The 13,266-nt window shown below is 46.7% G+C and overlaps 2 protein-coding genes across 2 annotated transcripts in view; both read left to right on the forward strand.

Annotated features, from left to right (window-relative positions):
• Nucleotides 1–262: 262 nt before the first annotated feature.
• LOC129459426 (large ribosomal subunit protein eL43-like) lies at nt 263–683 on the forward strand. Its single transcript, XM_055236152.2, has one exon. It carries the CDS (start codon nt 302–304, stop codon nt 578–580), a length of 279 nt encoding a protein of 92 aa, XP_055092127.1. The 5' UTR covers nt 263–301; the 3' UTR covers nt 581–683.
• Nucleotides 684–3,368: 2,685 nt separating this feature from the next.
• The window catches only part of LOC129459394 (zinc finger protein 431-like), a 402,258-nt gene continuing 392,360 nt past the window's right edge, over nt 3,369–13,266 (forward strand). The window contains 1 exon segment of the mRNA XM_055236110.2: nt 3,369–3,635. The gene's annotated coding sequence lies outside the window, so the exon portion shown is untranslated.

Below are 13,266 nucleotides of genomic sequence, written 5' to 3' on the forward strand. Positions count from 1 at the left end.
GATCACGAGGTCAGGAGATCGAGATCACGGTGAAACCCCGTCTCTACTAAAAATACAAAAAATTAGCCAGGCGTGGTGGCGGGCGCCTGTAGTCCCAGCTACTCGGAGAGGCTGAGGCAGGAGAATGGCGTGAACCCGGGAGGCGGAGCTTGCAGTGAGCCGAGATTGCGCCACTGCACTCCAGCCTGGGTGACAGAGCGAGACTCTATTAAAACACACTCTATTAAAAACACACGTCTATTAAAAACACGTCTCTATTAAAAACACAAGCTCTCTGGGCTCGGACCTAGGTCGCGGCGGCATGGCCAAATGTACCAAGAAAGTCGGGATCGTCGGTAAATACGGGACCCGCTATGGGGCCTCCCTCCGGAAAATGGTGAAGAAATTTGAAATCAGCCAGCACGCCAAGTACACTTGCTCTTTCTGTGGCAAAACCAAAATGAAGAGACGAGCTGTGGGGATCTGGCACTGTGGTTCCTGCATGAAGACAGTGGCTGGCTGTGCCTGGACGTACAATACCACTTCCGCTGTCACGGTAAAGTCCGCCATCAGAAGACTGAAGGAGTTGAAAGACCAGTAGACGCTCCTCTACTCTTTGAGACGTCACTGGCCTATAATAAATGGGTTAATTTATGTAAAAAAAAAAAATAATAAAAATAAATAAAAAAATAAAAACACAAAAATTGGCTGGGCATGGTGGCATGTGCCTGTAATCCTAGCTACTCAGGAGGCTGAGGCAGGAGAATCACTTGAACCCGGGAGGTGGAGGTTGCAGTGAGCTGAGATTGCACCACTGCACTCCAGCCTGGGTAACAGATTGAGACTCTGCCTCAAAAAAAATAAATAAATAAATAAATACATACATACATACATACATAAAATTATATATATATAAAAAGGAAGCCAGGCATGGTGGCTCTCACCTGTAATCCCAGCACTTTGGGAGGCTGAGGCGGGAGGATCATGAGGTCAGCAATTCGAGACCAGCCTGGCCTGTATGGTGAACCCTGTCTCTACTAAAAATACAAAAAGTAGCTGGGTGTGGTGACGCGCACCTGTAGTCCCAGCTACTCAGGAGGCTGAGGCAGGAGAATCGCTTGAACCTGGGAGGTGGAGGTGGCAGTGAGCCAAGATTGCACCATTGCACACCAGCCTGGGCAACAGAGCAAGACTCGGTCTCTCAAAAAAAAAATAAATAAATAAAATAAATAAATAAATAAATAAAAGGAAATAGAATGCCTGTGTGGTTTTTTAAAAAGCATACACTATGCTGCCTACAAGAGATTCATTTAAGCATTGAGTCAAATAGGCTGAAAGTAACAGAATGAAAAAATGTACATTCCATGAAAATAGTAACCACGATTGAGTGAGGTGGTCATAATTATATTAGACAGAATATGCTTTAAGTCAGGTAGTACCATGAGACAAAGATTGATGTTATATTATATTAAAGTGAGTTGATTTACCAGGAATCTATAACTATAATATTTATTTATCTATATTTACATGTGTATATAACATCAGGGCTCCAAAATATATAAAGTAAATATTGACAAAAGTGAAGAAAGTCATACATAGCAACATAATAATTGTAGACATCAAAACACCATTTGCAATAATAAGTAGAAAATTTAGATAAAAATAAGAAAAAGAAAACTTAGACAACATTGTAGACTATATTAATTATTTTGCATATAGAGGAATATTTGAGAGTGCATAATTTATAAAGAAAAAAGGTTTAGATGGCTCACACTTTGGTAAACTGTATAAGTGTGTGTCAGCATCTGCTTCTGGTGAGGATTTCAGGAAGCTTAAAATCATGGTGGAAGGTAAAGAGTAACTGGACATATTATATGGTAAGAGACAGAGCAAGTGTGAGGTGGAGAGGCCAGGTTCTTTTAATGAACCAGCTCTCATTTGAATTAATAGAGTGTAAACTTTTTGGTTACCAGGAGGATGTATCAAGCCATTCATGAAAAATTTGCCCCCATAACCCAAACGTGTCCCACCAGGTCCCACATTCAACACTGAGGATTTATATTGCAGCATGAGGTCTGGAGAACATGGACATCCAAACCATATTATAGACAAACTAGGCTTCATAGACACACACAAAACTCTCCAGTCAAAACCAAGATAATGCACAATATTCTTATTTGCATCTGGTGTATTTTGTTAGGGCACATAGCAAGTTTTATTAAATTTTAAAATACTGACTGGGTACAGTGGTTCTTGCCTATAATCTTAACACTTTAGGAGATCAAGGTAAGAGGATCCACTGGGGCCAAAATTTCAAGACCAGCCTGGGCAAAATGGCGAGATCCTAACACTATAAACAAGAAAACAATTAGCCAGACATGGTAGTGCATGTCTGTAGTCCAAGCTACTCAGGAAACTGAGGTGAAGGGGTCACTTGAGCCCAGGAGGTGGAGCCTACAGTAAACCAAAATTATGCCACTGCACTGCAGCCTGGGTGATGGTAAGATCTTGTTTGAAAACAACAACAAATCAATTTGAAAGACTAAAATTATACGCTGCATATTTTCTTTTTTCTTTTGATTTTTTTTTTTTTTTGGAGACGGAGTCTCACTCTGTCTCCCAGGCTGGAGTGCAGTGGCGCGATCTCGGCTCACTGCAAGCTCCGCCTCCCGGGTTCACGCCATTCTCCTGCCTCAGCCTCTCCGAGTAGCTGGGACTACAGGCCCCCGCCACCTCGCCCGGCTAATATTTTTTGTATTTTTAGTGGAGACGGGGTTTCACTGTGTTAGCCAGGATGGTCTCGATCTCCTGATCTCGTGATCCACCTGCCTCGGCCTCCCAAAGTGCTGGGTTTACAGGCGTGAGCCACAGCACCCAGCTTTTTTTTTTTTTTTGTGAGACGGAGTTTCGCTCTTGTTGCCCAGACTGGAGTGCCATGGTGCTCACCGCGACCTCGGCCTCCCAGATTCAAGCAATTATCCTGCCTTAGCCTCCCAAGTAGCTGGGATTACAGGCATGCACCACCACGACCGGCTAATTTTGTATTTTTATTAGAGACGGGGTTTCTCCATGTTGAGGCTGGTCTCGAACTCCTGAGCTCAGGTGATCTGCCTGCCTCGGCCTCCAAAAGTGCTGGGATTATATGTGTGAGCCACCGCCCCCAGCCATACACTGTGTATTTTCTTTTTTTTTTTTTTTTGTTGAGACGGAGTCTGGCTCTGTCACCCAGGCTGGAGTGCAGTGGCGCAATCTCGGCTCATTGCAAGCTCTGCCTCCCGGGTTCACGCCATTCTCCTGCCTCAGCCTTCTGAGTAGCTGGGACTACAGGTGCCCGCCACCACGTCCGGCTAATTTTTTGTATTTTTATTTTATTTTATTTTATTTTGAGATGGAGTCTCGCTCTGTCACCCAGGCTGTAGTGCAGTAGCGCAATCTCGGCTCATTGCAAGCTCCGCCTCCCGGGTTCACGCCATTCTCCTGCCTCAGCCTCTCCGAGTAGCTGGGACTACAGGCGCCCGCTACCACGCCCGGCTAATTTTTTGTATTTTTAGTAGAGACAGGGTTTCACCGTGGTCTCGATCTCCTGACCTCGTGATTCGCCCGCCTCGGCCTCCCAAAGTGCTGGGATTACAAGCGTGAGCCACCGCGCCCGGCCTGTTTTGAAGTTTCACATTAGTGTTTCTCTAGTGAAGGTTTTTGTTTTTTTGGGTGGCGGGGGGGGGACGGAGTCTCGCTCTGCTGCTCAGGCTGGAGTGCAGTGGCACGATCTCAGCTCACTGCAACCTCTGCCTCCCAGGTTCAAGCAATTCTTCTGCCACAGCCTCCCAGATTGTTGGGACTACAGGCGCGTGCCACAACTTCTGGCTGATTTTTGTATTTTTCATCGAGACAGGGTTTAACCTTATTGGCCAGTCTTCTCTCAAACTCCTGACCTTGTGATTCACCTGCCTCGGCCTCTCAAAATGCTGAGATTACAGGCGTGAGCCCCCACACCAAACCTCATTTGCACGTCAAATAGGGTCTCACTTGGTTAACCAGGCTGATTTGCAGGGCTCACTGCTGCCCGAACCTCCCAAACTCAGATGTTCCTCTCACTTCAGCTTCTCAAATAGCTGGGTTACACGTTTTTGCCATCAAACCCAGCTAGCTTTTTTGTATTTTTTGTAGAGACAGAGTTTTGCCATGTTGCCCAGGTTGCTGTTGAGCTATTGAGATCAAGTGATCAGCCCACCTTGGCCTTCCAAAGTCCTAAGATTACATTTCATTTTATTAAGTAGTTTAACTAATTTATATTTAAAATAATTGCTTAAAAAATAAGTTGTTATTACCAGTTATATTGTTACTGTTTTATGTGTTTGTAGTAGTTATATTTTTCTCATTTTCTATTTTACTTCCTTAATTTTCATTTAATCTTGTGCCAGCATGCTTTGATTATATTTTGTTTTCTTTTGCATACTTTCTTTTTTTTTTTTTTTTGAGATGGAGTCTTGCTCTGTAGCCCAGGCTGGAGTACAGTGGTGCAATCTCGGCTCACTGCAAGCTCTGCCTCCCGGGTTCAGGCCATTCTCCTGCCTCAGCCTCCCGAGTAGCTGGGACTACAGGCGCCCGCCACCACACCCGGCTCATTTTTTGTACTTTTAGTAGAAACGGGGTTTCACCATGTTAGCCAGGATGGTCTCGATCTCTTGACCTTGTGATCCACCCGCCTCGGCCTCCCAAAGTGCTGGGATTACAGGCTTGAGCCACCACGCCTGGCCGTATGGCTATGTTTTATTCTGACATGCTATTGAGCAAAACAGAAGGCAATTAATTCTGCATTTGTGTCCTTAGTATATGCTCTATAATTTAAAAAGTGGGAAAATACTGTATGTATACATTAATATTTATGTAGACACCTCCATATAAGTTTGTGTTTATGTAGCTACCATGTGTATATATATTCATATGTATATCTAAGTATGTATAAATAAATGAATGAAGCTGTAACAATCTTTGTATTTATATTTAAACGTTATAAAGATGTTGAATGTAGAAGTATTGATAGCTATTGCTACAAACAGTAATAAAAAACCTTTCATACATGTATAAAATATTTTCCCTACAGAATACTATGTCTAGAATAGTAAAGAAATAGAGGAATGCTCTGATATATCTTCTGCTGCACTTAATATATTCAAAGAAAGCACTAGGCTTTGTCGTGCACTTCTGGAAGATCAATACTTACTAAGGCCATTGGAGTTATTTACTATCATGTCATGGTTGACTTTTATTGTTGCATGTAGGGTGGGAGATGAACCAGCACCAGTCCAAAGGTCCTAATCTAAATATGAAAATACTTATTTTTTCTCCTTAGAACTTTCATCAAGACAAGAACTGTATTTATTCCCAAGACTGTGTGATGTAAAATCACACTCTTGTCTTTTTGTCTTTGTGGCAGAAGTTGGGTATTTACGGTAATGAAAAGGAATTCTAGGTTTCTTTTTAGAAGACAGTTGGTGATGATGGAAGCAAATATAATGGTACATGGTACTTGGCCACATTTCTAATGGGTGGTACTGAACAGTCACTGCTGTGTCACAGGTGGCTGTTATTTGCCAGGTCAAATCTTTGTGAGGAAGCCTCAGCCCACTGGTGTCAAGCATTTCTGGCAGTTCCCAGATAGATGAACAAACCTCACTGGGCTGGTTTAATGAGACCAGAATTAAAAACACCCAGGTTCCAGGTTATTAAAGACATTTTTACATTTATGAAAAAAATGTAATGTGGTGTGTGGCTTGGTTTGACTAAATCTTCAGAGCTCAGCAGCTGATTGATTTAGCTAATCTGTAGGTAAAGAAAATGGAATTAACCTCTGATCAAGTTTATTTTGTAGGCTACTTTCTGTACATATAGATATAAAATAGGTGGCTAGATAAACATATACACAGAAAATAAGTCACATGGGTATGTCTATGAAATGTTTATTTCTGCATACGACCCTTAAAAAAAACCTCAGAAATAAAGTAGGTCAGATGACATCTCCGTATTCTACCCCTGAAGCTGAGATAAATTGAAAATGTAAATTAGCAGAAACTGGGTGATTGCAATCAGTCAATTTGCACAGCCCAGGTGATTCCAACCAGCCAAGTAGCTCAGCCCAGGTGGATACAATCATCCATTATCTAAATGATGACTGTGGCTTTGTCAAGACAGGCCCCAAATGGTGGATGTGAGCAGAATATACACACACTGAGGAGACACGCAGAATGCTGAAATAATATCCTGGACAGATGTGTTATATGACTTTGTATTTTCAGCTTATTTCTGTGGCCTTGCCCTTGAAGACAGAGCTTTGTTGATATTTACATAAACAACATTGTATAACTATGTTCCATTCTGACATGTTATTTAGCAAAAGAAAAAAGAACAAATTGGGCCAGGTGCGGTGGCTCACGCCTGTAATCCCAGCACTTTGGGAGGCCGAGGCGGGCGGATCACGAGGTCAGGAGATCGAGACCATCCTGGCTAACACGGTGAAACCCCGTCTCTACTAAAAGATACAAAAAAATTAGCCGGGCGAGGTGGTGGGCGCCTGTAGTCCCAGCCACGCGGGAGGCTGAGGCAGGAGAATGGCGTGAACCCCGGGGGACGGAGCCTGCAGTGAGCCGAGATCACGCCACTGCACTCCAGCCTGGGTGAAAGAGCAAGACTCCTTCTCAAAAAAAAAAAAAAAAAAAAAAATACAAATTGTACATCGGCATCTTTAGTGCATGCGAAAAAGTTAAAAATTTCTTTTCGGGAATGTGTTTTGTCGACCTAAATATTTAGATAGAAATATTTATATAATTATCCATGTGAGTGTTTTTCTTCCTTTGTATGTTTATATCTAGATGTGTCAATCTTTGTATTGATATGAAACACTGAATAGTGAGATAAAAAGCAACCAGGCAGATGCTGTGACTCACACCTGTAAGCCCAGCATTTTGAGAGGCTGAGGCAGGTGGATCATCTGAGGTCAGGAGTTCAAGACCAGCCTGGCCAACATTGTGAAATCTTATCTCTACTAAAAAATACAAGAAATTAGCCAGGCTTGGTGACAGGCATCTGTAATCCCAGCTACTATGGAGGTGGAGGCAGAAGAATTGTTGAACCTAGGAGGTGAAGGTTTCAGTGAGCCAAGATCACATCCATACACTCCATCCTAAGCAATAGAGCAAGATTCAATCTCAAAAACAAAACAAAACCAAACAAACAAACAAAATGATGGTACATAAAACCTTTAAGGCAGTTTTATAGAATATAAAAAACAATATGTAAATCCATATAAATATGTTAATAGATACACAATATAAAATAATTTTAATATCAATAACAAACTGGGAAATATAGAGACATAGTTTTTGTATTCAATTGAAGTTGTCATGAGATGAAAATATATGACTTTAATCTTAAGATGTATGTAAGTACTTTTTGATATGTGTGGGCTATTTATGATTTTTTGTTTTGTTTTGTTTTTTTTGAGACGGAGCATCGCTCTTATTGTCCAGGCTGGAGTGCAATGGCGAGATCTTGGCTCACTGCAACCTCCGCCTCCCAGGCTCAAGCAATTCTCCTGTCTCAGCCTCCCAAGTAGCTGGGATTACAGGCACCCGCCACCACGTCCGGCTAATTTTTGTATTTTTAGTAGAGACGGGGTTTCACCATGTTGACCATGGCTATTCTCGAACTCCTGAACTCAGATGATCCACCCGCCTCGGTTCCACCTCCCAAAGTGCTGGGATTACAGGCATGAGCCACCACTCCTGGCCTATTTATGATTTTCAACACTGACTATAACTACTGTGCCTGCACCAACCTCTTACCTTGAAATTAAGTGACTATAGACAGATCTGCTAAGAAGACATTCCCTTCCCTTCCCTTCCCTTTCCCCTTCCCCCTTCCCCCTTCCCTCTTCCCCCTTCCCTTCCTCTCTCTCTCTCTCTCTCTGACTCTCTCTCTTTCTTTCAAGACAGAGACTCGTTCTATCACTCAGGCTGGAGTGCAGTGGTGCCATATTGGCTCACTGCAACCTCTGCCTCCTGGGTTCCAGCGAGTCTCCAGGCTCACCCTCCCGAGTAGCTGGGATTACAGGCTCGTGCCATCACATGCCTAATTTTTGTATTTTTAGTAGAGATGGGGTTTCACCATGTTGGCCAGGCTGGTCTGGAACTCCTGACCTCAGGTGATCCACCTGCCTCGGCCTCCCAAAGTGCTGGGATTACAGGCGTGAGCCACAGCGCCCAGCCGGAAGACATTTCATTCTGCTGCAATTTAGTAAAATATTTGAGTACATCTTGAAGTTGTCTTTTGATTTTTTTTTTTTTTTTTTTTTAGGACGTGGTCTCACTTTGTCTCCCACGCTGAAATGCAATGGTGTGATCTCAGCTCACTGCAACCTCAGCCTCCTGGCTTCAAGCGATTCTCGTGTCTCAGCCTCTCCAGTAGCTGAGAATATAAGCGTTTGCCACCACGCCCGGCTGATTTTTCAATTTTTGGTAGAGACGGGGTTTTGCCATGTTTGCCAGGCTGGTCTCAAACTCCTAACCTCAGGTGATCCACTTGCCTCGGCCTCCCAAAGTGCTGAGATTATAGGTGTGAGCCACCCCGCCTGGCCTGCATTTTGATTTTTTTTTTTTTTTTTTTTTTTTTGAGACGGAGTCTCGCTCTGTCGCCCAGGCTAGAGTGCAGTGGCGCAATCTCGGGTCACTGCAAGCTCCGCCTCCCGGGTTCACGCCATTCTCCTGCCTCAGCCTCTCCGAGTAGCTGGGACTACAGGCGCCCACCACCGCGCCCGGCTAATTTTTTGTATTTTTAGTAGAGACGGGGTTTCACCGTGGTCTCGATCTCCTGACCTCGTGATCCGCCCGCCTCGGCCTCCCAAAGTGCTGGGATTACAAGCGTGAGCCACCGCGCCCGGCCCAAGAGTTCTTTACTCAGTGTGAATTCATAGAGCATAAAGTTGCAGAGGGAGAAGCAAACGTTTTTGAAAGGATTACGAGACACAATAGTCACAGGAGTCATTCCCACTGTTATTGACTGACACATATATTGTTACTTTAAGAGAAACTGCTTTGGCTGGGCTTGGTGGCTCACGCCTGTAATCCCAGAATTTTGAGAGGCCGAGATGGGTAGATCACCTGAGGTCAGGAGTTCAAGACCAGCCTGGTCAACATGGTGAAACCCCATCTATACTGAAAATACAAAAATTAGCCGGGCATAGCAGCGTGTGCCTGTAATCCCAGCTACTCAGGAGGCTGAGGCAGGAGAATCGCTTGAACCTGGGAGGCAGAGGTTGCAGTGAGCCAAGATCACCCCATTGCACACAAGCCTAGCTACAGATCGAGACTCTATCTCTGAAAAAAAAAAAAAATACACAAAAAACTGCATCTAAGTTCAGACTATGGTTCATAGAAGATGGTATGAACCAGCAGCAAGTTTATATCTAGAACTGCTCACGGCAGATGATTGGCTGTGCCATAAATTTATCTTTTGCAGGCTACTCTAAAACTTCTATAATGGTGGAAGATTTCAGTGAAGTGGAGCCCCCCACAGCCTGCCTACCACTTGCACCCAGCTGGCAGCAGCACCCACCTTGAGCATGGTGAGGAGGGCATGACATTGGTGCCCACCTTGCTGCTGTTTGCCCCCACATACTAAGTCCCTGCACACCTCACGGTGGAGCTTCACCTCATTGCCCAGCACCACAGTCTGGTTGACCAGCAGCCGTGTATGCAGAATGGCCATTGAGGAGAGCACTCTGCAGGGGCACATGAGGGCTGGCCGGCTTCTTCACTGCCTGAGTCTGCAGCCCTCACCCATCATGTCCATCATGTCCATCTGCAGGATGCTGCCGAACTCATTCTCCACCACACTCTCCATAACCAGGCTCCACGGCTAGTGTCGCAACTGTGGGTGGATGCTCAGGTGAGTGGACTGGATCACAGGTCCTGCCCTGCAGAGCCCTCTACCTTAGACCCCACCACCACTTGCTCACAAGTCCAAGGGTCACACCCTTGCCACCAGGCCAACCTTGATGCCCTGATGTGATGCTTTTTATGAAACCTCTTGTGGTTTTTCTTCCAGGAAATGGAGGAAGTAGGATGGCTGGTGTCTGCACAGTTGAAGCGAATGAGTTGGGTGGTTGGCTTGGCCAGCAGCTTCTTATCTACTGGGTCTGAGTCCAGTCAGGGGCCTGGCATGTGAAGGCCATAAGAGAAGTGGGAGACGGAGGCCTATCTGGGTCAACCCCATTTCAAAGGCTTCTTCTGTCTAACTGCAAGCCTCAGTTCCTTCTCCTGTGTAGGGAGAGTGCTGGCCTTTTGAGGTCTCTTTCCTGGGCTGAAAAAGGCTCCCAGGAGCATCAACAGGGCCCAAGACAAGGAGGAGGTAGCCCCCCCAGCATGGTGACTTCACTGCCATCTGCCTGCAGAGATACCCCAGTCTCTCAGAGGAGGACCCTGACACACACATGAGCGGATGGACAGAAGCTGGAAAGAGGCGCCTCGCACAGCTCTGCGCTGCCTCCAAGAGTGGATAATGGTGACCACTGGGGAGATGCAGAGAGCCCAGCAGGCTGTGGAGAGACCACAGTGACTCAAGGCTGCCCACCACCAGATGGTACTTAGAGAGGGGAGAGAAAGAAATCAACTAAGGGCCGGGCGCGGCGGCTCACGATTGTAATCCCAGCACTTTGGGAGGCCGAGGCCAGCGGATCACGAGGTCAGGAGATCGAGACCACGGTGAAACCCCGTCTCTACTAAAAAATACCAAAAATTAGCCGGGCGTGGTGGCGGGCGCCTGTAGTCCCAGCTACTCGGAGAGGCTGAGGCAGGAGAATGGCGCGAACTCGGGAGGCGGAGCTTGCAGTGACCCGAGATTGCGCCACTGCTCTCCAGCCTGGGCGACAGTCTCAAAAAAAAAAAAAAAAAAAAAAAACAACAAAAAAACGATCAGGCTGGAAGCACAGATAATGGAGACAAGTTCTAACACAGAAAGGAGCCTGCTGTGTGATCAGGAAGTTTCACTGATGTACAGAGGACCCCAGTGAGCAAATTTCTCTCTCTTTTTGAAAATATTCAGACAAGGAGGCTTGCACAAGGGGAGTGCCTGCAACAGCACGGATAAAAAAGAGCTACTCTGAATCAGGCACGTTCACCTTGGAGGGTTCTGCCACCCACTTCTTTTTACACACGCACGGTAGGAAGATTTAAGCAACATGGAGTAACTCACGCTAAGGAGCCTGCAGGCACACTAGAAAGGTTGGAGTGGGGCCGGGCGCAGTGGCTCATGCCAGTGGCTAATCCCAGCACTTTGGGAGGCCAAAGTGGTTGGATCACGAGGTCAAGAGATCGAGACCACCCTGGCCAACATGGTGAAACCCCGTCTCTACTAAAAATACAAAAATTAGCTGGGCGTGGTGGTGCGCGCCTATAGTCCCAGCTCCTCGGGAGCACTCCTGTAGTCCCAGCTACTCAGGAGCGTGCCTGTAGTCCCAGCTACTTGGGAGGCTGAGGCCTTGAACCCAGGAGGCAGAGGTTGCAGTAAGCTGAGATCATGCCACTGCACTCCAGCTTGGCGACAGAGCAAGACTCCGTCTCAAAAAAATAAAGGTTGGAGTGTGGAGTGGGGACTGTCAGAAGTTTGCACCTTATGCAAAGGACACAATGACACACCTAGTCCTGACTGGTTTTTCGCACCTTATGTAAATGAAGCACCTCTCACGACCAGCTTGTTTATAAAATCCCTTGGGCATTTCACTTTAAAACTGCAACTCTTTTTCCTGGGGGTCCTCTCCGTGCCAGAAAGCTTCCTGCCTTTCGCTTATTAAATTCTGCTCTAACCTCACTTTGGAGTGTCTGCACCCTAGATTTCATTGGCTGTGAGACCAAGAACTTCGTGTGACACCCCAGATAATGAGGCTGATTTCAGTGCCTTCTGAATGGTGGCCCACCAGTGACCCTCCCAGCCAAAGCACACATGGGGCAGAAACACCAGTCACCTGCCTGGGATGGCCAGGTGGGCAGGAGCAAGCAGGGACTCGGTGAGAAAACCAGAATGTGTGTTCAAGGGCAGGGGCCGAGGGTTCAGCTGGGTTGGAAAATTCAGATTCTCTTTCAGGATGTGCTCCTCTCCTGGGATCTGCTCATCTCCTGTTATCTGAGACACAACACAGAGCAACCCCCAGGCCAGCCATGACTGGAGCCTCCACCAGTATATGTGGAGGTGCAGAGAAGGGCCCTGTGCTAGGCCAAGAGCCTATCCTTGACCAGTTCACCCTCCCTGTCCACTAGGTGCAGGCAGAGGCCAGGGACCCCAACTTCAGACAGAGGCGGGCAACAGGGTCACCGCCGCCTGCAATCCCATCCCGGGGATTACAGGGTCCCTTGGGAGATGTGGCAGTGGCTGAGTTGAGAGATTCAGGGAGGGGGATGCCAGGTGAAAAAGTAAGGGACTGGGCATGTGTGGGGACTAAGAGAGAAGTGTGTGACTGTCCCTGGAGAAGTGACAGCAAGGCACAGACAAGATGAGTACCCAGATGCCACACCCAACTGTCAGGTACACAAGCCCCAGAATCCCCTAAGCAGCCCCAGGAAGGGTTTTATTTAATCAAGAAAAAAGGGGTCCCACCTCCACTCACACAGGCACTGGTCCTTACATACATTAGAGAACAGAACTCTTGCTCTGCCCAAGGCCAGGGAAAGGGGACAATGTCTCTCTACCCCGTGGGTCATAGACCTTGTCCTGCCAGAACACCCACCCTCACCCCCAGAAAGGTACAGACGACAACCAGGGTGCACATGCCAACCACTGGCGCAACCCAAAAGGGGCTGAGTCCTGTAGGGACCTTGGCCTGGGGAGTGTTTCCCAGTCACAGAGTCTTTCTGAGTTTTTCACTCACTAGCCCTGTGCCTCAGTTTCCCCCTCCGTGGCAAAATGTTAAATTCCATCCTGCAGGCTAGGGGACCCTGAGAGGTCACCACAGCCCCTTAAATGGCTGCAGCATATGAAAGTGGGGGGGTGGGAGATCTCTCTGCCTTGGGTCTTTTGCCCCAGGACTGATGTTTATCAGGCCAAGGCCAGGCCAGCCTGCTGAGGAGGCCAATATGCCCTGCCTGGGGAACCTTGCTCCCAATTCCAGGTCACTACGGCTAAGGACCCCCGACGCATTAGGGCAGGAAAAAGGGTGGAAAGGGGATGGAGCAACACTTCATCATAAGGGCCTTGGGTCAACCCTAGAGAAAAACAATCAAATTCAGACTCCTGTCTGAA

The sequence above is a fragment of the Symphalangus syndactylus genome, chromosome 13, assembly GCF_028878055.3.
Source record: "Symphalangus syndactylus isolate Jambi chromosome 13, NHGRI_mSymSyn1-v2.1_pri, whole genome shotgun sequence".
NCBI lineage: Eukaryota > Metazoa > Chordata > Mammalia > Primates > Hylobatidae > Symphalangus > Symphalangus syndactylus.